We start from the raw sequence: 22,586 nt of genomic DNA, 5'->3' as shown, positions 1-22,586 counted from the left end.
ACGTGTTTTCCATCTTCCAGTAAAGGAATATTACACCAGTTTAAGATAACATCCTTTTTTACAAGTCTTTGCATTTTTTCCCCCTTTTTCAAATCCTGGTACCTGAGCATTTCTAATTTTTTCCAGATATAGACTGTAAGAGGCTGAGGTGCTCTGGCGGTGTAAAAACATGCAACCATGTCTCTAGGGAAGGGTAAATAACTCCAGTGTCCTGCAGGTTTTAGATGCGTCCTTGATCACAGCTTGAACACAGCTGATTTAAAATACCTCCTCAACATGTCTTGAAGTTCTCCAGAGCCGATAATGAACTAATCATTTGATTCAGGTGAGTTGACACAGGCGGATATTTAAAACCTGGAGGACACAGCCCTTGAGGCCTGGAGTTCCCCACCCCTGCTCTAGGGGGAGACTCCTTGGAAAGGCCGACCAGCCAGCTCTGGAAAATTTAAAAGCATAAATTTTGGACTTTCCTGCTGACAAAGAGCTCCCCCTTTCATATTACACCAAAGTTATTAAGTAATATATAGCAAAAATTACTTTTGTTTTTCTTGACATTCCCTAACCAGAATAAAACAGGTGGTTAAAGTAGGGCATGCTTTAAGGCGTGTCTGACAGTGTTCCCTGATTTCTCAGTAAGATCAACGCTACGTTTATTACGTCTGAAAACTAACTTCATACTGCCAAGGCCATCTTTTATATCTTTAGGTCGAGGGCACTTCTACACTTCATGCAGAATGTTTGCTTTTAAGTAACAAGCACATTTCAGCCTGTGCAGTGGGATTCAAGGCTTTTAATGTTTTGGGTAGATAACTTGATCAAGTAATAAGAAGTTTCATTTCCTATGATAGTATCAGATGTGTGTTTAACCATATTTTCTAGTATTTTGAATATTACTTAGTGGTACAAAACCAACTTTTAAACCACTATTAGTTCAAAATTTACTGTAAATGTTTATTACTCAGTGCTTATATCCCTGCTCTGTCATTAATGCTGTGTAATGACTCGAGGGAAAAACCTTACCCTGGATGATGCAGAGGCCGTCGGGGTGGCCGGGGCAGAGGGAGCAGAGGGGAGGGAAGCCCCGCTGTGGGAGGCCGAGGAAGAGGAGCGGGTGGGCGAGGCGTTCCTAGAGCCCGGCTTGGAGCGACGGCCCCGGGACCGGAAGGCGGCCAGACCCTGAGACGCTCCTTCAGGAAGGATGAACTTCTCCCTTAGCTCCAGGTTGGTGCGACCTCGAGCTGGACATAAAGAGACGGACAGGGAAGGGAACAATGAGTCTGGGTTCGAGTCGGCTCGGAGGTTTCCTCCAGCAGGGGGCGGCAGAGGGAGCGAGCAGAGTGAGGGAGAAAGTCAGTGCTTCCTTGGCTGCAGACGTCAGAGTCGGTGCGTGTTTCTTTGAGAGTGCGCGTGAGCAGAGCAGGTGTTTGGTCGGGTGGGGTTTCGGGGACTGAGGGACTGTTAAGTGCACTTCGGTTGAGTCATTTTTAAGGTGGGAGGCGAGCGAGGGGCGTGTTTTGTTTGAGTGCAAAGGTGGGAGCAAATTAATTACTGCGATACGCAACGAAAGTCAGCTAGTCATCGACACTGGTGGACACGAGTTCGGAGACACAATGCCATTGCTTCAGAGAAAGACTATAAAACTTGGTGGTTATTTCAAACTTATTTTCCTTTATTGTAAATAACTTCTTGAGGCCCACCTGCAGTACTGTTCTCACCCAGCAGGGGGCCACGTTGCAAATCAGTTTGATACATCATTTATGAAATAAAGGGAAACTATCAATATTGTTGGAAATATAATGTTTATGCCAAAAAAATAAACTGAATAAACAGGTAGTTTAATTGTGTGGCTAAGAAGCAGGCCTCCATGCATGCTTCGTAACACCTGTATGAGCAAACTTTACAGGTACTGACAGCAGCCCACTCGCTGCTTCCTGATGCTGTAAACAGAGAAATAAGGCTGATCGACTATTCTATAGATCACATATGAAAGTGAAAGACTCCTCCTTAAATAACTCCTTAAGCAACAGCACGTGTCTCTGCTCTCATAATCTGCAAACTGTGACTGAGTGCCACACTTTCGTTGCGTATCTGCTTAAAATCGTCTGAGCGCGCTGGAAGCAAAGTGCAGCTGCTCTTATGCTGTTTTGTCAACAAGATCTCAAGTAGTTTTTCACTTCTTGCTGCAAAGGAGCATCTCAGCTCTGCTGTATACACACAGATTGTGTATAAATACATGTGGGGGTCATGCCTGGTTTATGCTTAGCAGGAGAGAACCCAGAGATTCAGGGTTTCTCCCGTCTTCAAAAAACACTCAGCGGCATTCTTGGACAAAAAGTGGTGCAGCAGCCCCAGCAGACAACAGCAAGCCTGGAGAAGCCAGCCACAAAAAGAGAGAGTGGAGAGAGAGAGAACAAATAAATACAGAAAGAAAGAGAGAGGGAGAGAAGACACAGATTCAGAGTGGAGGAGAAATGGAGTGAAAGAAAAGAGTGGAAAAAAATCTTAAAAAGAAGAAGGAGGAGAGGAGGGCTGCAGCTAGCTCGTCCCGAGCAACTGAATAGCAAGGCCAGTCAATTAAACGGGTGCACCCTGTAATTATGTCCCCCTCAAAGCCAGCCAGCCAGGTGCACCCTGTAATTGTGTCTCCTACCAACCAGCCATCACATTTAAAGGAGCCAGCGTTATTAGAAACCCAGGCTGGCCACGCCCAGGTCTAAGTCCAATATTTTTCTCCTACAAATCAAGAGTTTTTACGTTCTTCTCTACGAAGCAGACAAAAGAGCAGCTCTGTCTTTACTTAGTACTCATAGTGACCGCTGTATTTTTTTTCTGTGTTTATTCATTTAGTTTTACACACGCTCTCTTCTTGTCTCAATAATATCTTATTTACGGATTTACTTTGTAAAAATCAGCAAACCTCGAGTTACATCTAAAGACCAGGGGGTTGGCCAAATCCTGCTTTTTACTGTGAGTGAGGGAAGCATGACGCAAACATGTGCCACACAGACGGGACTGACATGAATGCCTTCAACGCACAAACCTGACCACGGTTATAAAGAGCACACACACACACACACACACACACATGTACACACACATATATAGACACACACAGAGGACAGCTGTGGTTAAAGATGGAGACGAATGGATGGATGGATGGTGAGTGAGAGACAGAGAGGAAGTGTAGATACCTCGGCAGCAGAAATAGCCAGGAGTGACTGTCACTAAGAGACACAAGAGACAACGTGAAATAACTGCATGCTGGAAGTGGAATGAAGAAAGTCTCTCTCTCACACACACACACACAATCCTAAGACTGTTTAACTAATCTGTTAAAAAACAGCTTTAGATACACACGAGCCCTAAACACACACAAACACACACACAGCTGAACTCTTGGGGTCCGGACGAGTGTCGGAGACCCCTGAAAGGTGTTGGAAAAAGGGAACAGATCAGGGTTTCAGGGCTGGAGTCAGCAGCAACAGTAGGGGAGGAACAGTGGGGAGACATAATGTTAGTCAGGTGATCACAGTCAGCAAGGCACAGCAACAAGGCCAAACCACGAAACCAAGGAAGAAGAAGAGAAAGGGGAGAACGATAAAAAAAAAGAATGAAGAAGAAGAGAAAAAAAGAAAGGTGGAAGCCCAGGGGAACACAAAAAAACAATCAAAACCAAACCAGACGGAGGAAATACAGGCAGCTAAGAGAAAGCGTGAGAGAGAGAGGAGAAATCCAACCTATACGAGATGAGATGGAGCTACTCGAATCGGAGCGGAGAATCTTTATTCCTGGATGTTGCACTGAGAAAAGAGAAAAAAGGGAGAGAGGGGAAAAAAAAGAAAGGGAATAAAGAGAAACTGAGGATCATGCACCATGCAACACTACGTATTTTATTTAAGAAAGAATGAACAGAGAGAGGCCGAGGAGAGGACGTGTGTGTATACAGAAATAAAACATGTGACGAGATAAGATGATGATGAAGATGGAGTCCTTTGGGATCGACAGAGGATGGGCTCGGAGGGAAATGACAGATTGGGGAAGAGAGGTGGAGACACAGAGAGAGAGAAACACCACTCCGAGGAGCACAACAATTACACCGACGTCACTGGAAGAAAACACTGGATAGAAAAATGAGACGGTGCGCTTCACTGCATCACCTGCTGACAGAAAAACTAAAGAAACTTGAGTCGGTTTGTGTGTTTTGTCCTTTATTTCGTGTTTTGTCTCCGTTTGCGTTCAGCCGCTTGTGTTCGGCGTTGTAAACATGTTGAGAAACATCTTTGAGGGTTTGTTTGCTTTGGTGTGATGGTGTCTTAAGTGCTTGTGCCTGACCGATATATACCACTGGATATTTTTTTCTCAAGATGGTGCCCCATTCATTTAAAAAAAGCATCTTAGTCCCCATAAATGGCTTCAAGTTTTAATGATGAGGCTTTTTTAAAGATCCTTTTCAGACATAAAGCCTACAACTAAAGCTAAACTAAAAAGAACTGATACTTAGTAATAATAAAAAAAAGTTTTTAAAAAATGAAAAAAATATATATAAAAAATATATAAAAGCAGTTAGAATCATGAGATAAAATAAATTGTCAACTAAACTTGACAGACAAATGACTAAAAGAGATAAAAGTATCAATATAAAGTTGGAAAATGTTAGCTAATCATAATGGAAGTTTAAACTGTTGCTTAAACATAACAGATAAACATTTGAAAAAGAATTAAATTAAAAAACTAATTAACACATGTGGTTAGGAGTTAACTGTTAAGCGATAAACAGTTACAAAAAGATTTAAGTAGGAATGAGAAGCTGGAAAATATCAGCTTAACGTACGAGCTAACAGTTTACTAATGCTAATGCTAGCTAAAGCTAAAAAGTTAATAATTACTAACTTGAAAGTTATAGTTAATGGTTTGAGTTAGCTTAAAATATATAAGAATCAAAAATTGTATTAATCATAACTGACACGTTTCTAAATAAAATCAGGAATAAAAAGTTCTAAAAATTATTAGCTAAAAGCACGATTTGCAGTTAAAATTCTTAGCCACAAAGCTAAAGTATAGCTAGTGTATTAAAAGTTTTAGCTAAAAATAAAATGTTGAAAATCGTCACTACACATAATGAAAAGTTGTTTAGTAGAGTGCTAACTGAAAGTTAATCATATAAATTTAAAAGTTTGCCAAAACAAATTCTGATTATAAAAGCTAAGAATAAGATGTATGCTGAAAACAAAGCAGTTCTAATTTAAGTTTAAATGAGGTGAAAATGTAGAATTACTATATGGCAGAATTATTTCCAGTGTATACACTAATCAATATAATTATTTTTCACTGCCAATTATTTACTTTTTATTATTTATTTTTTACTTTTTTCCAATCAAAAATGCATGTGTCAAATTGAAATTGTGCTGATATGCCTAAAAAAAGCCCCAACATAATCCAGTATCGGTCAGGCTCGTGTGTGTGTGTATATTTGAGAGGAGGCTGATCTGTTTGTGTGCCCACTTTGCTCACCTCTGCATGGATCGTTCTTGACCAGAAACTCGTCTAGAGCCATCCAACCTCCTCCGACTCTCACCATCACTGTGCTGCGCAAAATCCTCACCAAACGCAGCTGCTGAGAGTCTCCAAACTGGGGCAGGTGACATAAAAACGGAGGGAAGAAGGGCCAAAAAGAGTGGGAACAGAAGAGGGAATCAGGGGAAAAAAAATTAATGAGTAAAAACAACTATTTGGTTTCTAAAGATTTACAACCATCACACCAAGAAGCCCAAGTACCAAATCTGAGCATCGTTTCTACTCCATGCACTGACAGAAAAACCATGCACTGACAGAAGTTACAGATCTCAGCCCAGTTCACCCAGCCACTCATATCCACGCATCGTCACACACAATATAAATCAGTCATGTATTTATATTCAGTCTTTGAAGTTTTCTAACATGTTATTGTTTTTCAAACCGCCCAGCGAAGCAGACCTCCAAGCGATACCAGCACAGAAGGAATTTTCTGGATCTCTCTCCAAGCAGCTTGATTTGTTTCCCAGCTTCAGTCCCAAGCACACTATATATCACCGAACCACTAATTACCCCTTCAGCCATGTCACTGTCGCCAGCTTCGCATTGTGCAATTTGTCACTCTCAACACCAAACAAATCACAGCAGAAACACGAGCGGACGGCGAAACCCGCTTACACGTTGCAAAGCCACAAAGGAGTGCTTCTTCCTTGAAAACGTAAAATTAAATAAATACAGATTTACTGTATCATAACGGTATTTTCTTCAAGTATACGGAAACAGGAAGCGGTGCACTCCTTCAGTGGAGAACGGGGAAGCAGCTTTCACACGTCCACTCGCAGCAGCGGACGTCACTTTACCTGGTTTCCGAGGAAGAACTACAATAAATCCAGAAGACACGGAGCAGAGGAAGACAAAGGGAAGAGAAAGAGAGAATGAAACAACAAATACCGACAACTTGAATCTGTGATGTATGAAAGGACACCATTTATCTGTGTGCAGTGTTTTCGGAAAACTCAAACTTGGGCTCACAATTAGTGGTGAAAGCAAAAAGAAGCCGTGTGCGGCAGTTACGTCAGCGATGTGAAAATGGGTGACGATGAAGTCGAGACAGGAGATGGAGTCAAAGACAGAGAAGAAAAGAGAAGCCAGACACACACAGAGGAGCAGAGAGACAAACACTGTGACGATTAGTATCCCCAGCGTCCTGCAGTCTGACGCTGGATGTCATTACCCACTGGGTAATGATGGAGTGGACACAAACTGTAGCAGTGGTAGTGATGGCCGATCCAGGAAATGCTGCTGAAAACGGTCAGAGCTGAGGTCTGCTGTATAATGCTGCACAGACACACACAGACTGCTGCTGTCTGCCACGTTGTGTGAAGTTCAGTCTACAGATGATGCAAGTGCACTCACATTTATATGACTTTCTAGTCTTACTGACCAAGCAGCTTATATTGCAAGCCACATTTAACCATAGAGCGCCTCATCTACCTCATAACTACAGCCAATTTAAATTCATCAATAACCAGTGCTAACCCCTACACCAACGTCCGGAGAATTTTCCTAAAAGGTGCAGTAACAAGGCACCTCCTCTGCAGTTAGATTTTGGATTAAAATTAAATATATTCAGTCATTTTTCACTTAATCTGTTCATGTTGGTCCAGTTTTTTGGTGACCCGTACAGTTAGGTTCACATCTACTCCTCTATTTTGATTTTATTTTAGTTTCACGCCAAGCAAGCATAGTTTCTGAAACTAGAAGAAATTATTGTTTAAACTGAGTTCTTACAGGTATTTTTGCTTTTGGTTCAATAAGGTTTCACTGTGTTTATGCCAAGAAAACACATCTTCCACATAAGAAGGCAGATTTTAACCAGGTTACTGGTGATCTATGCATGTAAAGGTTTATAAAAAAATATTCATGCATGCTTGGGTGTACCAAAATACTGGCTGTTACCTCCAAAAGGGTAAATGATTACAATACAGCTAATGATCTCCCACAGCACAGTCTTTAAAGTCTTTCATCTTTATGGCGTTCATAAAAACAAATACAGGAGAACACTTTGGCTCCGGGTCCATATCAGCGGTTCTCAGACACTGAATAAACTTTACTCCTCACAACCCATAATTTAAATATCCCCAACAATTAAACAAAAATGTATTTCGGTGACATAAAATTTAGAACGACATCATAAAAAACTCTGTTTACTAGTTTTGGATTCACTCCACATTTTTCCTGCAGAGAACCAGGTTTTACAGTCCAACAGTAATTCAGTTACAGCTCCTAATTCCCACCCTGCTGTGTGTATCTGTGCTGTCGCATTTACAGGATTATTAATGCTTTGTGATGAAAAAGACAGCCATCCCGCAGTTGTTATAAACATGTTCTATCGATGTTATGACATATTATGACAGCGACAGCGTAAACACTTAAATACACCATGATTATCATGATGTGAGATGGACACACGTGCGTGAAATGCTGTGAAGTTAAGTTGAGAAGTTAATGAAGTGCAGTCACAGTCAGTAATGAATAATGAACCAATCAGAACCGGGTCAAATGGGATTCACGGGTAAATCTTAGCAGTCATGCTTAGATTTCTACTTCCTTCTCGTTCGTTTCACATTACTTAAAATAATAAACATTGATTTTGGGTGCTGTCACACTGATTCTAGTGTTAGGTGTAAATTTGAACCTGAGTGTTTGTTTATACTACTTCGACCTCATATGCACCTCAAAAGGTCGCATACTGCTACACAATCAAAGTAAATCCCCTTTGACCCAGTTTTTTAAAACAATTCCTGTTAAAAATATATTTTTTCCAAAAGTTATTTTTTGAATCTTTATTTTATCTGTAACAGTAGATCGATAAATAAAGCTGAACTTACCCGGTATTTGTTCTCGCCTATCTGCTCCACCTGGAACCTCTTGGCACATTTACACTGGGCTACCTGCCGCGTCACCTGCACAACCACAGACCAGACAAGACGTCAATAACTGACATGTTTTGAGCTAAATTTATAGCGAGACGTTTTTCTAAGCTCCCTCTTACCTCATCCTCGATCTTGTCGGCGTCAGTGGTCGGCCTGTAGGCATCCTTGTTGGGGTGCAGAGCAGCAACAAACTCGTAGTAGTCTATGTAACCGTCTCCATCCCTGTCAAAGATGTCTGCCACGGCCGTCATCTCCAGCTTACTGGTTGGAAATTCTGAGGATATTAGATATGATATTTACCGTCTTTGAAATATAAAACAAAACAACAATATAAACACAAAACAAAACCACTGCAGCTTCGTACTCGAGGCCAAGATGCCGTCGATGAACTCCTGCCGTGTGATCTTGCCATCCTGGTCTTTGTCGATGCGTCTGAAGAAATCCATGACGCGGGACTTCTTGTGGTTCATCCAGCGCATGTACTTCTTCCTCCACACGTCAAAGTCAAAGTTGGCAAACTCCTTGAGCTGAAAATGGACAACAGTGGCATTAATTAGGATTCAAAGTACACAACAGATGCAAATTAGCTTAAGCTAACTCTGCTACAAAGCATTTAATGGCAATATTTATGTTAATGCTCTGCACGGTCCCTTTTCAAATAAAATTAATTAACAACAATAATAAAAAAAATACATAAAGTTTAATGTTTAGTGAGTGTGGGTAGCTTTGCTTGACCAAATTTAATGTACCTCCTCCAGCCTGTCCAGAGCATCGTTGAGTTTGCGCTGCCGGTCGAGAGCTAGCAGCCACACCTGCTGCCACCTGGCACACAGCTGGTTGAGTCGTGGGTTTCCCCCAGAAACCTGCATGGCCGCCTGCTGCTGCTGCTGCTGCTGCTGCTGCTGGTGTTTTCCTGCAGAGAACAGGTAAAGCTAAACGAAACGGCACCTGCACCTTTCGCCCACATTCACTAGCGTCAGTGTGAAACAGACGTGGGAGATGATAATATTTGTTCGCTGAGAGGTAAACACAGGAGACTTACGAGCGCCTCTCCTCTCCGCCAGGCTGCTGGGAGGCTCGGCTGGCTTTCTTTTGTAGGTTTTTGTCACTTTGTCGACATCCGGCTGCTTCCTCGTCATCTCCTCCATAAACATCTGAGTACAGCAAACAGCAACAGACAGTAACTCAAATGTGTGTCCAAACATAGTCGGTCTTAGAGTGTAATACATTAAAATACTACGTCTGCGAGTTTAGTAAAAAGACAAACAACTGATGAGTCACTGAGGCTACTGAAGGACTCACCTGATGCTCTGTGATGAGGTTTTTGAGTTGTGGGATGTCCTGAGGCAGTGGTTCAGTGTCTCTTTGGACCAGTGTGGTCTCAGCCCACTGTAGCCATGACAGGAGCTCCTCCAGCAGGTTGGCATTGTTGAGCACTTCGGTCAGAGCCGTTTCCAGCCGCTGCTCGTGCTGTTTAGCCCAAGTCAGCACCTGCAGATTGAAAACGGTTATTAATTAGTCAGAAATCTCAACAACAAAGCAATACTTGTGACAAATATTGATTCATTTCTTCGTCACCTCCTCGAAGCGTGCCCTGATGATAGTGATCCAGTGTTTGATGGTGGTGATGGAGTCGGGGTGACACACGGTCAGGATGCCCTCTCCCATGCCAGCAGCCTTGTTCACGTCAGTCCTCTTCTCCTCCACTGTGCCCATGAAGTCCCGGTGTGTGTGGAGCAGCGCCTGCAGAGTCTCTGCCTCTTCGGGGAGGACGCCGCGGAAACGAAGCGTCTGCTCCGCCTCTGAGAGCCACTCCAGGAGCAGCTGCACCGCTGTGCGAAAGTCCTCCGCCTGACAGGCACACAGAGCTTTTTTTATGGATCTGCGATTGTCTGATTACGGAAAAATGTGGAGAAAAGTTTGACAGTGAAAGCAGCTGTGCAGCCGCCTTTCTGACCTGTTTGAGCGCCTGCTGCAGGCGCGTCTGCTTGGTGACTGATAGGGCACAGACTGTGTCCCAGCGGTTGCTGAGCTCCTGAAGCTGAACTTTGACCCACGCTGTGTCATCGCGGCCGGTCTCCATCAGGTCACGGGCCGAACGCTTCAGAGCCTGAACGCTGCTGGTTCTCTTCCCCAGTTCTTTTTGGAAAGCCTGTAAGTGGGAAAGTTACCAGTCATGAGTGAACATAGCACACATGTTCACATAGCAGTATAGTTCTGTTTGTTCTAATATACACACCTTATGCGAGTCCATGAGGTTGGACACCAAATCCAGGTCCCCGTGGACGGGCTGGTCTTCTGCTAGCTGAGGCTCCACTCGGTACAGCCAGTCCACCAAAGCCTGAAGAGCTTCAGCAAACTGACCAGAGAACAGCAGAGCCTCCTCCAGCTTGTGTTGTCTTGATGGAGAAAAGAAGATGACGGCTATTACTCAACAGATTTTATTTTTCACAGTAATGCAAACCTGTCTGGTGAAGCCGAGCACACCAGTTTCAGTGTTCATCTTCTCGTTACCTCTCCACGCTCTTGCCGCAGACGGTGTCCCATTTGTCACGAACTTCTCCCAAAAGGTTATCCAGCTTCTGCGTGTCTGCAGGCAGCTGAGCTTTGTCCCTCATGGCCTTCCCCGACCTCACCGTGGTGTCGTAGACGGGCTGTTTTGATCCCAGTGCTTTCTGAAACTCCTGGAGAGGCGGAAAAATGATGGGAGAGAAAAGACTGTAGCAGGAAATGGAGCAGTACAGAAAACTGAATATTTGATGATGCATTTTTCTTCTTGTACCTTGTGCTTTGTCAGCTGTACTTTGATCTTATCCGGCTCGTTGGAGATCTCCAGCTCTGAGTCCAGCCTTTTCTCGGCTTCTTCTAACCAGTCTGTCAGCTTCCTCCAGGCCTCGTGGAACTAAAGAAAACAATTTGATGAAAACTTGTTTTAATGCACTTTTTTCTGAAGTTTTAGTCAAAGTCAATATAAGAGAGAAAACCACAGCGCTGAAACAATCCTCATACTGACACAAAAGTTTAAATAGTCTTCATGTAGCCGCAACAAAACCATCTTTAAAGAGCCTGTTTCTACCTGTTTGGCTCTTTTGCGGGCCTCATCCAGGTGTCGGCCTCGGTCCAGTGACCTCTGGACCAGCTTGTCCCAGCGGGCCTGGACGCTGAGCAGCAGGTTCTTGATCAGAACCACGTCCTGCTTCAGGCTGGCAAAGCGAAGTTGAGAGCCGGCCTTCTCCAGAGCCAGGACCTGCTCTCTGTGGGTGTTCACCTCATTGACAAAGACCTGGACAGACACAAAGGGTGGAAAGAGTTACACGCAACGCAAACAGCATGTTCATGACAATATCAAGAAACAAACAGGATCTGAAAAGTAAGCGACATAAAACATAAGTATTTTTATTGTTGCTACCTTGTGCTCATCAATCTGGAAGAGGACGGTGTCCAGTATGAGGCTGGGGGGCTGGGCCATGTTCAGGGTCTGCTCAGCCTGGGTCAGCCAGTTGATGGTGTCCTGCAGAGAAGTCTGAAAACCCGTGGCCAAAGAAACGGCCTCGTCCAGTTTTGCCTGGAAAGTTTCGAGAGTTCAGAGTTAACGAAAGAGCTGCAGAACACATGAGCAAAACAAAGAGAGGCTTATTCGTAAAGATTTACCCTGCGGTCGTCCATCTTGGTGTTGAGGCTGCCCCACTTGTTCTGCAGCATGGCCAGGTTCTGCTGGGTCTGGGTGGTACCAGGTCCTGCTTCTTCTCCTCCACGAGCCAGCAGCATGGACTCTCCCTGATCCAGCAGGCGATTGTACTGCTCTGCACGTTGAGTCACCTGGGCTTGGAGCTCCTGCAGACAGCGAGAGCACAAACAGAAGATGATGAAAAGGTCAGCTTGTAGAACAATACAAGCTATTAAACTTTTATAGCCTCCATATGCCAAGTGTCTCTCTGTGTGAAATGAAGAGTGCGTTTGTAAGTCGATACTCTGCAGCTGCACAAAATTTGGAGTCAAAGCACTCTGGCACTGTTACAGAATCCTGTCCTAACACTGAATTAGATATGTGCAGAAGACTTTTTTGCAACATTCGTTTGCGACCTGCGACAGGAAAGCATTCCTCAGCTGCAGTAACAACAACTAATGCACACGTGCATAATGTCACACAAACCCTAAACTGCTTCCTCTACACATGAATGTTTTTAGCAGTTAATTATTTTGTTCACAGAGGCACCAAAAATACTCCAACATGTGGGACGTAAAACACTTCAGAAACATGCAAGAGAGTGTAAACGGTGTAAATTGGCAACGTTGATAAATTCTAACAATTCAGTCACGCGGCAGATCGAATTCAGCTAGTTTCACTTTGGTTTTTATTACAGTGACGTGGATGTTATGGCCCAATCTCAATATCTGAGCATGATAGCATGATAACACGTCACATAGACATCCCAGTCTGTACTTCAATGTTTATTTATTTTTTATTCTATAAAGTATTTTTTTCAGTTTTTCAGAGTTATAACACCAATGTGTCTAACCACTGTGGGCTGTGACGTGTGCCTGTGTATTGTCCCTGATGATGTGAGTATGAAGGTGTAACGTTACCATGTGTTGCTGTAACTGCTCCCTGGCGGTTTCAGGGAGACCGCCTGTTGGCTTGGCGGCAGACAGCTGGCTCTCGGTCCTCCTCAGCCACTGGAGGAACTCCTCCAACTCCCCATGGAAACCTTCAGCCTACAAAGACACCAGTGAGACACCAACAAGCATGAACAAGTTGAACCTAAACTGAAAATCATGTCATGAAACAATCAAATAGACCTATTATGATGAAATTAATGACAGAGCATCACAATCAACACTTCACGACCATTCAGATGATATAAGATCTACATCTAGCTCAAAAACAATCTAAACAATCACTATGAAATATATATTTTGTTAATTACCAGCCAAGTTAAATCTAACTAAACCAAGCACAGATCTAATTTTCTGCTTCTTTGCAGTACCTGCTGCAGGGCGGCCTCCAGCAGTTTTTGTCGCTCCTGGGTTTTGAGCAGTAGACTCCCCCAGCTCTGGTTGAGCTGATCGAGCTGATCCCTCAGGTTGCCCGCCTCATCGCCAGGAGAGGACTCCAGCAGCTCAGCGGCAGCGTTGTTCACAGTGTCCACTGTAGCATGATGGGACAGCACATCATTGCGTAAAACCTGGGAAGGAAAGAGGAAGAAAGATTTGAATGCTGGGATGGAAAAATATACGCATAAGTGCTCTTCAGAAAGTTAAAACTGATTACAGAGATACACTTCCTGCAGGTAATAATAGGACATACATGGTGTTTAGCCAGCTCAATTTCGATGGCCTTGGGGTCAGAGCTGACGGGTCGCTGTGTGTCCAGAGTGGTGTGTGTGTGGGTCAGCCAGGCCTGCAGCTCGGACAAGGCATGCTGGAACTGACCCAGAGCCAGCAGGGCAGCCTCCAGTTTGTGCTGTGGTAGAAGAAAGACAGTCAAATACACGCAATTCTACAGGATACCAACAAAAAGAACAATATCACCGGCTGCCTCGGGAGAAACAGAAGAGCTGAGACGAAGAACAAATTTCAGATTTTAAATGTTAAGATGTGCTTTCATCACCTGTCGTTGGGTGATTTTATCCCCCAGGTTTTCCCACAGGTGTCGGAGTTCGGTCAACGGCTCCTGGATCATGTCTCTGTCGGTCTGGTCTGACACTTTCTTTAACAGCAGCTCCCCCTGGTGGCTCAGCTTCTCCATGTCAATCTGCTGCTGGTAAACCTCCACCTTGTACTGCTGCTCAGGTCAGTGGAGGCGCAATGAGCGAGGTGCGAAATAAGACAGAGAACAGCTTGTTGTTAGGCACTGATATACATCTGACTTTAAAGAGTGTTTGTAAGATATCTAGATTTTATACACAACTAGTGAAAAATCCAACTATCATTCCAACCTTAAGCTCCTCAATCTGTTGTTTGACAGTTCCCAGGTCAGTTCCCACAGTTGACATTTCACACAGCTTGATCACTGCGTTGTCCAGATAGTCAAACATGGACTGGAAAAATTACACAGAAATTATTCCAACAGTAATCAACGGGAACGTCCTGATCGCCACAGTTAAACTGGTACAAAAACAACTGAACTTTATATGGTAGCACTGCTATACAGCTTTATCAAGAAAGGGCACAAACCTGCAGTGCATCCTGATACTGAACTGAGGCAGTCATGGCTTCCTCCAGTCTCTCCATCCTCTCTCTCCATGTTCGGTTCAGTCCCTCCCAAGCAGCATTCATCTGAGAGAGCGATAAAAAGAGTCGCCGTTTAGTAAAACGTTTCAGAAGGAAATCACAAGGTCACTTTTTCACAACAACGTGATCCTGGTTTAAGAATCAGATATACTTTATTAATCTCAGAGGAAATTGTGATTTCTAACCTCATCTATGGTCTTCTTGACTTCAGGCTTCTCAGTTTCTCCACAAGCGAAGATGAGGTCAGCTCCGAGGGTCCTGACAAACTCCAGCTCTTCCCTCAGGCCATCCGTCTCCGCCTTGATGGCCTAGCACATGCACAGAGGGACATCATAATGACTCGTTTAGCATAAAAATGTGGAGGACAAAGACAAAAACAAACATTTCAGCTGTTGATGAACTCTTTTGTCTTCACAAAGCATGTTTCTGCCTCCTCCATACCTCAGCAGCCTCAATCTGTTGTTTGATGAGCGATGGGTCCACTCCGGGATCCTCCAGGTCTTTCACGATATCTTGGGAGTCTCGGAGCGTGCTCAGTAGCGCCGCCACGTCGGCCCAGAATTTCCCAGCCAGGTCCAAGACATCATTGAGTTTCCCCTCTCGCTCTTCAGCACGCTGCCGGATCTCATCCCATAGAGAGCGCAGGCGGAGGAGGCGGGAACGGACAGCTGCATGAAAACAGGAAAAGAGGGGAGTGACATTTTAAAGAGGTTCATACAAAAACGCTGCTGGTCAGACTGGGAAACACTTCTTAGGTCACACAATCCAGTCTGGTATCAGTTTCATATGTCATATTAGTTTGGATCCTGACATCTCATGTACTGCACTGGTATGTTTGGTCTATTCACTCCCACTACCAGTGCACAGTGAGGCCTTTCATGTTGAGGAGGGCTGCAGGGCATCAAAGCAGAAAGGCCAACACAACAAAGATGTGTGTGTTCTGTCTCACAATGTGCTGAGCAGAACTTACTGCTGGTTCTCCTCTTTTCCTTTTCTTTTTAAGATTTGCGAACTGACCTGGTGACAATTAGAGACCCACTCTCTTCAGCTAGTGAACTTACTGGACTGGAGCCCACAATAAGATTGTAATGGTTTTTACAAAGGTTACAGAAGCCTCTTTATTCTGAACCACTCCGAATTTTGATGCCCTGTACTCTTAGACAGGGAAATGTTTTGTTCCAGTCAGAGCCTGAATTTTCCATTTCCAGTAAAAGGTTTCAGAGCTGCACTGTTCAGTTTGTAGCCAGTCATACGGAGGACTGACACTGCCAAATTAAAACTAAATGACTAATTCAGTATAATCATTAATATGACATTAAATCCTTAATAATGCAATTATAATTGAATTAAAATATAGGCATTTGTTGATTTCTAAAATGTCAAACTGATCATTTTTTCTGAATTAATTAAATTACATTTCAGTCTTTTTATTTATTCAATTCAAATCATATACAGATCTCTCTCTCTCTCCCTCTCTCTATAAAAAACTTTTTATTTATTCAATTCAATTCATATCATATATCTATATCTATCTATCTATAAAAAAATATAATTTGTGTGTGAATTGATCGTTTATTTATGATTTCGGCAGTTTTAGTCCTCCATAAACAAGATGTCATGAGATCAGTTAATCCAGCCCCTCATCGCTGGATGCACAATATGCGACAAATACAACTTTGTGACCTGCCTGCTTCTTTTATGTCTACACATTGTGAAGCTGTCACTGACAGACAGCTTCACCCTCGAGTCACTCACCCTGAGCAGCAGGGTCGTCATGAGCCGCTCGGCTGATGAGCTCCTCGCCGCGGGCGCAGAGGGCGGAGAAGCTTGGCAGCAGTTTGTCCAGCTCCAGTCCCTGGGCTCGGTGCTCTGCCAGCTGCTCCCTGATCTTCTCCACCTCTGCAGCCACGGGGGGAGGCTGCCGAAGCCGCTGCACCGCCCCCTCCAGAGTCTCCAACAGCGGGTCCATCTTGTCGTGAAACTGAGGGCAGAAGGAGACGTGTAAGAGGACGTTTTGACGGAGGAGAGAATTTGATAGAGTTCGATAGCTGGGCGACATGTTGAAAGCGGGAAAATACTGAGATATCGCGTAGGTGGGCAGCCATCTGTGGCAGACCGCACAAACTTTTTTTTAATTATAATTTTTATTGTAATTTAATTTCAGATTTCAAGAGAAAATTTAATAAAATATCGCTTCTTCACTTTCAACAAGCCAGCCAGGTTATGTAACTATGACAACGCGGGACTCAAACCTACCACACAAAAGGGAACTATAAATGTAGCAGACGTGTTACAGAAGAAAGAACTCGTGGTTCAATTCCTAAGAGGATAATCTTTCTAGAGGGAAATCAAACTGCTTGATTATGACAAAACAAATCTCATCTAACCACGAGGAGAGCGCTACGTGATACAGAAGGACCTCTAGGACTTGAATCAAGCCTGGTGTAGACGCTTTATTCAAGCTTGCAATCATAAACCAAAGGGACCGATCTGATTCAATGTTTTGGTCACTCAGGGTGAGAAACAACATGATTCTTATGAATGTTTCAATCAATAAAACTGTAGCTGACACAAATCAATTCAAGTTAATTTTCCAGTGAATAAACGATTACTTTCAATACCGAACTTTAATCATTTATTTTAAAAAAATCGATAACAGCTTTCATCCTGCAAATGTGAAATAAAAAGAAAGCCCAATGATTAGCACTTGATTTGTGAAAGTTTTATTGCTTTAGTATCGATTCATTTTTTGTTATTTGATCCAATCATGTGGCCCAAACACACCCTGAGTGTCGGTTTCATGTCAGTCAGGGGTCTTACCTCTACCAGCTGGGTGATTGCAGTGAGCAGTGACCGTGGAGAAAATGGTGGTGAGGGGCAACACGCACAGCACATCCACAATGAACAAGGGATGGAGGAAGGGATGGGGGTTGCAAGGATGAGAGGTGAACATAAGGTTAAGGATTAAAGAGGGAGAGACGAGGAGGTGTTGTTTGGAGTGAGGGATGAGAAGAAAGTGGTGGACAGTGCGGGTGGAGGGAGAGAGGGGAGCCACATGTGGATTGGTTTGAAGAGGGTGGAGAAACAATGCAATGAGTTAAATCAGAGTCATGCAAACGGTACAAACTGATACATCGAGGGCAGCAACACCCGTGATTCAGTGATGTCTCGTGAAATCAAATGCAAAGAAAAAGTTAAATGTCTGTAAAGAAGATTACTTGATAAGAAGATGAAATATGGCACAAAAAAATTATGTTTTGCTATGAACGTATGATGAAACACAGTTACATGAGGCTACTTTGGCTAAACAACAAAAGAAAATTCAAAGAAATCTGAAAACGACTAAAATAAAATGTAGCTTTAACTGCACGTGTAAGTAAATGTATCTCCATCAAATCGTGTATCATCTAGTGTAGAGCAGGCATTAGACACAAAAACACACTTGCATACATCTCATGCTGTTATCATGTCAGACGTACTCATTTAGTTGTGGGCTGCAGACACTGCATTAAAGCTCTAAACAGACCTGGGCTCAAAAGCACTTCTTTTATCTGAGCTGACGGCCACACTGGTGTAGCTACACAAATTTGGCACAGTTTACTAAAATTATTAGACCCAGGTCTGCAGCTGAGGCAAAAATGTCCAAACATTTAGTTTATCCTCCATACCTGTGCAGACTGGGACACCGCCTCATCTAGTACTGTAGCACGACCTTTGACCTCCTCTTTGATGGCCTGGTACCGTTTCTCGGCATCTGCGTAGCGCTGCGTCACACTCGCACCCTCCTGCAGGCTGAGCTTGGCCAGCTGAGGTCCGATTTTCAGCAGCTTGTCGATGTGTGGCTTGTGTTCTGCTATGGACTCCCTGAGCAGCTGGAGAGGAAATTAAAAACACGGATAGTGAGCATTTATTTTAATCAGAAAAGCACAGCCAGGTTATGATATTCAAGGTCTTCGCTTACTCTCATCTGGTCCTGCTGCAGCCGGAGAGCATCTGTGTCAATAGCTGGTGGTGGAAGCTGGGCGATGAGGGTCTCAGTTTCACCCAGCCACGGCTCCAGTTCCTCGTAGGTTTCCCAGAACCGAGCCACAAGAACCTGGGCCTGCTCCAGAGCTGAGAACCGCTCGCTGTGGCTCTGACTCACTGCATCATAACGAGCGCTCAAAGAGCCCGTCTTGAGCTGAGGAAGAGGATGACGATTCAGATATAAGAGATTATTTCTGTTGCACTTCTTGAAGGTTCTCACTTTCCTTCCCGTTCACTCAGTACGCCCAGAACTGTGTCTGAGAGCATCTTACCATGAGTGCATCCTTCTGAGCATCACTGCATGCTTCTAAGATGTCGTCTCTGGTGCTGAGGAGCTGATCTACTGTGTCTTTGTGTCGGATGATGTCAATGTTGAACGCCCTCTGCACTTGCAGTTGGGCCACGGTCACGTCAGGCTCCAGACTCAGCGGCCCCAGAGATGCCAGTTTGCGCTCCGTCTCCCCAACCCAGGCCAGCTCTGCATCCACGGCCTCTTCATACTGAAGGGAGGAGTTAGCGTTCAGCCATTTTAACCAATCAAAGTAAAAAATAGAATGAAAATTTAGACTTATTAAACTACTTGCAGTACCTGCTGCGACCTCTGGATGGCAGCTTGTACCAGTTGAACCCGCTGAGTGATGGTTTCATCAGACTGTCGGTAGCGCTGGTTGGCGTCTGCGACGAGGCGGTCCAGGCCTTCCCGGGCTCGCCAAGGCACTAAATCCAGCAGAGCGCTGCCCACCTCGTTCACTGTATCCAACACCAGACGCTTCTCTGCTGACACTTTCTTCAACTCCTGCAACAGTGAAACTTTTAGTTTCATAGAGCACAATCTGCCAAAAAGCAGAAATATTTCCTATTTCAATTCTTTAATATGACCACATGCATCAACGTAAAGCTGAAATAAACTTGTCTAAATGGCATCGAGTGTATCATCTGTTTTTTTCTGCTGCTTGAGTCAAAATGAGAACACCGAAAATGTCACCGAAGAGTGAAAAAACTGGAACAAATTAAATGGCAATAATCCTTTCAATAGCTTTTACAAACTGTTATGGAGCTCCCAGAAATCAATGTTTCTATGGTAACTCAGCTGTGGGTAGGTTGAGATTGGAAAGGCTGAAAATGTCATTATAGACGGGAGTTAAATGAGCTTTTCAGACATTTTGTACAATTTCTTTATTATGAAAATGTTAAAAAATGATCTTTAAAAGCTGTAAAATGTGGTTGACTGAGCAGCGCACTGGTTACTAAAAAGCGCAAAAGCTGATCGTGTAGTAAAAAAAGATGACGATGCTTCATCGTAGCCTGTTTTAAAGCAGATTCTGGAGAAACTGAAAATCAGTGTGCACATAAGAATGCCTGCAACTGATGCATGCAGTGTTACAGCGATACTCCAAACACAAATTTTTGACCCACTCGCTTATTGGCAGAGGAACAAATACACGAGGAACCTGTGATTCTCGTGTGAAAAACTGGAGCACAAACATTAGATCATCGTGTCTAAATATTTAACTTAAGAAATCCAGTTAAGCTGCCTTTAATCCCTTCTGCGGTCTTCATGTTTGCACACGATTATTTTTGTGTTATTTTGGCTAAATGGAAACAGTTTACAACATCCATAAAAACACAATTAACAAAAAAGAAAAATGCTGCCGTTTAAATCTGAAAGTCTGTTTTTAAAAGAATAAGAATCGTAACTACACCCGACTCCTCCCACCTTTTGTCTCTCCTGGTAGGCGGGTGAGGCGTCGGGCTCAACAGTGTTAAGCTCCGTCTCCACACCGTCCAGCCACTGGTTGAGGTCGTCGTGGGCGCTGGCGAATCGCGTGGACAGCTGCAGGGCCTGCTCCAGGGTACGGAGGGCTTTACTGCTGCCGGCCGTCATCTCGGCGTAGCGAGACTTGATGCCGTCGAGCTTCTCCTGGATCAGGAGGACCTCCTCACCTGCGGGACGACGCAGAGGTCAGGTAACTGGGTTCAACCAGGATACGTCAACAAACCATGTGCAGAGTGTATAAAAATATGATCTCCTTCATTCCAGCCGAGCATATTATCTCTGCAGAATCTTTAGTGAGACACACAAACTTGTTCAATCTGAAAAAAAAATATCGATATATTCTGTAAAATCTCACAGGATCCTCAGTTTGACAGCTTGGCGCTCCTTTTATGGCCACAACATTTGTCTAACGGCCTAAATATGACAATAAAAACACAAAATGCAGTCATGGGTAGACCAAAAATCAACACACTAAAGGGGGAAGCAGTCAGCATGGCTAATATCAAGATATACCAAGATAAACAAAAACCAGATGTTACAGTCTGGTTCACTGCTGATCAAAAAATATGTGGTTTGGATGCGAGTCTCTCCCCAAGCCTGGACTTTCTGCATCCAAAAACACTGATTTAAGAGTTTCTTTATCCTTTGGCAGATTTAATGCACAACCCGACACCAGACCAACACTTTTAAGTACAAGCCGAAAAAGGAAGAAACTCCTGAGAAGATTCACAAAGACGTGAGCGATCACCTGTGGTCTGTTTGAGTAGAGCTTGTCCATTCTTGATGGCCTGGTCCACGGTTTTCTTCCTGCTCAAGATCTCTTCATTCAGAGCCTGAGGGAATAAAAGGAGTGAAAATGAACACTAACTGTTTTATTTTTGCAGCCAAAGACTTACTGGAAAAATGTAAGAAATAAAACAGCATCCAAGTTTTATTATACTCACTGAAACTCTGTTTATAATGTTTATTACACTTGATTTAAATGGGTTTAGCTCTGGTTCAGGCTTCTCGGTCCTTAAAGGAGACCTATTATGGTTAGGATCTGTCATATATGTACTGTTACAGTGATGGACGCTCATATTATAAATGACCTAAGAGGTCAATGTAGTCCTTCAAACTCTAAACCAGGGGTGTCAAACATAAGGCTCAGGGGCCAGAATCGGCTCAAAAACTGGAAAACATGAAGTAGTTAATCAATTTTAAACTTTTTACTTTATTTTCATAGGTTTTGCAGCTTTTCCTCATTGACACTACACCAAAGTAGGTAAATAATGGATAAACATGAAATGAAATTAAAATAATTAAATGTTTAATTAAATGTTTTGACACTGATAGAAGGGCAGCTGCACTGGTCTGACCCACTTAAGCTCTAAACGCTCCATTTCAGACAGTCAGAGTGAGACTGTCCTTAACATCGTCACATGTGAACACTACTATTCACCCGACCCGCCTGCTTGAAACCTTTTGTTTGTGAGGGGCAGCGAGTAAGATGCAACGTGGCTTAAAGGGAGAGGAGTGGATATGAGGTCTTTTATAGCGGATGAACTGAGGGGCTACACCAGGGCTCAGTACGGGATAAATAAAGATTATTTTAAACTGTCAATTACACAAAGCTACTCTGGCAGAGTCCAATAATAAACATGTGGAGCTGGAAGCATAAACATAATAGGTCCACTTTTAATATTCATATTTTTTTATAGTATAAATTGTTGTGATTTTGGAAAATGTGTAACTGAAAGTGTTTAACGCCCATGACACAAACTGTTATCTTACTGAAGGGATCTTATATTTGTGCAGCTCTCTCAGAGACAGAGTTACTAAGTTCTTGAGTTTTGAGGAGATGAAGCGCTTCTAGTGACACTCAGCGTGTGTTCATCAAGTCGTACCAGAGTGTGTTTGTGCTGCTCGGCCAGCACCTGGGGCCGATAGCTCTGTACAGAGACCTGAGCCAGTCTCTGAGCCACCTCCGCCAGCCAGTTCAGCACCTCTACCTCGTCCTCCCCAAACAGCTGAGCGTTGGCCAGTGCCTGCTCCAGCAGGCCCGCCCGCCTGGAGCACCAATCAGCAAGCTCTGAGTGACCAGACCTCACCGATCCCACACG

The 22,586-nt window shown here is 43.7% G+C and overlaps 1 protein-coding gene across 16 annotated transcripts in view; it reads right to left on the bottom strand.

The window, feature by feature from the left end:
* Nucleotides 1-22,586, bottom strand: part of macf1a (microtubule actin crosslinking factor 1a) — a 108,743-nt gene that overhangs the window by 4,361 nt on the left and 81,796 nt on the right. For 5 of the 16 annotated variants that reach the window (XM_042213172.1, XM_042213181.1, XM_042213184.1 and 2 more), the window contains 35 exons: nt 21,233-21,317; nt 20,425-20,651; nt 19,297-19,503; nt 18,980-19,207; nt 18,643-18,861; nt 18,350-18,553; nt 17,502-17,510; nt 16,437-16,662; nt 15,123-15,349; nt 14,867-14,989; nt 14,625-14,726; nt 14,387-14,488; nt 14,059-14,232; nt 13,756-13,911; nt 13,436-13,633; nt 13,035-13,163; nt 12,099-12,281; nt 11,857-12,012; nt 11,524-11,730; nt 11,230-11,349; nt 10,962-11,131; nt 10,687-10,846; nt 10,405-10,599; nt 10,026-10,298; nt 9,750-9,938; nt 9,490-9,601; nt 9,197-9,360; nt 8,812-8,974; nt 8,567-8,721; nt 8,403-8,477; nt 6,372-6,389; nt 5,512-5,629; nt 3,738-3,800; nt 3,192-3,224; nt 1,021-1,238 (listed from right to left, as the gene is read on the bottom strand). In XM_042213172.1, coding sequence (XP_042069106.1) covers nt 1,021-1,238; nt 3,192-3,224; nt 3,738-3,800; nt 5,512-5,629; nt 6,372-6,389; nt 8,403-8,477; nt 8,567-8,721; nt 8,812-8,974; nt 9,197-9,360; nt 9,490-9,601; nt 9,750-9,938; nt 10,026-10,298; nt 10,405-10,599; nt 10,687-10,846; nt 10,962-11,131; nt 11,230-11,349; nt 11,524-11,730; nt 11,857-12,012; nt 12,099-12,281; nt 13,035-13,163; nt 13,436-13,633; nt 13,756-13,911; nt 14,059-14,232; nt 14,387-14,488; nt 14,625-14,726; nt 14,867-14,989; nt 15,123-15,349; nt 16,437-16,662; nt 17,502-17,510; nt 18,350-18,553; nt 18,643-18,861; nt 18,980-19,207; nt 19,297-19,503; nt 20,425-20,651; nt 21,233-21,317 — 5,388 coding nt within the window. Of the gene's footprint in view, nt 1-1,020; nt 1,239-3,191; nt 3,225-3,737; nt 3,801-5,511; nt 5,630-6,371; nt 6,390-8,402; nt 8,478-8,566; nt 8,722-8,811; nt 8,975-9,196; nt 9,361-9,489; nt 9,602-9,749; nt 9,939-10,025; nt 10,299-10,404; nt 10,600-10,686; nt 10,847-10,961; nt 11,132-11,229; nt 11,350-11,523; nt 11,731-11,856; nt 12,013-12,098; nt 12,282-13,034; nt 13,164-13,435; nt 13,634-13,755; nt 13,912-14,058; nt 14,233-14,386; nt 14,489-14,624; nt 14,727-14,866; nt 14,990-15,122; nt 15,350-16,436; nt 16,663-17,501; nt 17,511-18,349; nt 18,554-18,642; nt 18,862-18,979; nt 19,208-19,296; nt 19,504-20,424; nt 20,652-21,232; nt 21,318-22,370; nt 22,570-22,586 lie in introns of all 16 variants that reach the window. The other 11 variants (XM_042213175.1, XM_042213185.1, XM_042213179.1 and 8 more) reach the window with 8 other exon arrangements.

This window comes from Haplochromis burtoni, unplaced genomic scaffold (genome assembly GCF_018398535.1).
Source record: "Haplochromis burtoni strain Fernald_Lab_line unplaced genomic scaffold, NCSU_Asbu1 Contig_425, whole genome shotgun sequence".
NCBI classification, from domain to species: domain Eukaryota; kingdom Metazoa; phylum Chordata; class Actinopteri; order Cichliformes; family Cichlidae; genus Haplochromis; species Haplochromis burtoni.
This window is presented reverse-complemented; position numbering and strand designations above follow the sequence as displayed.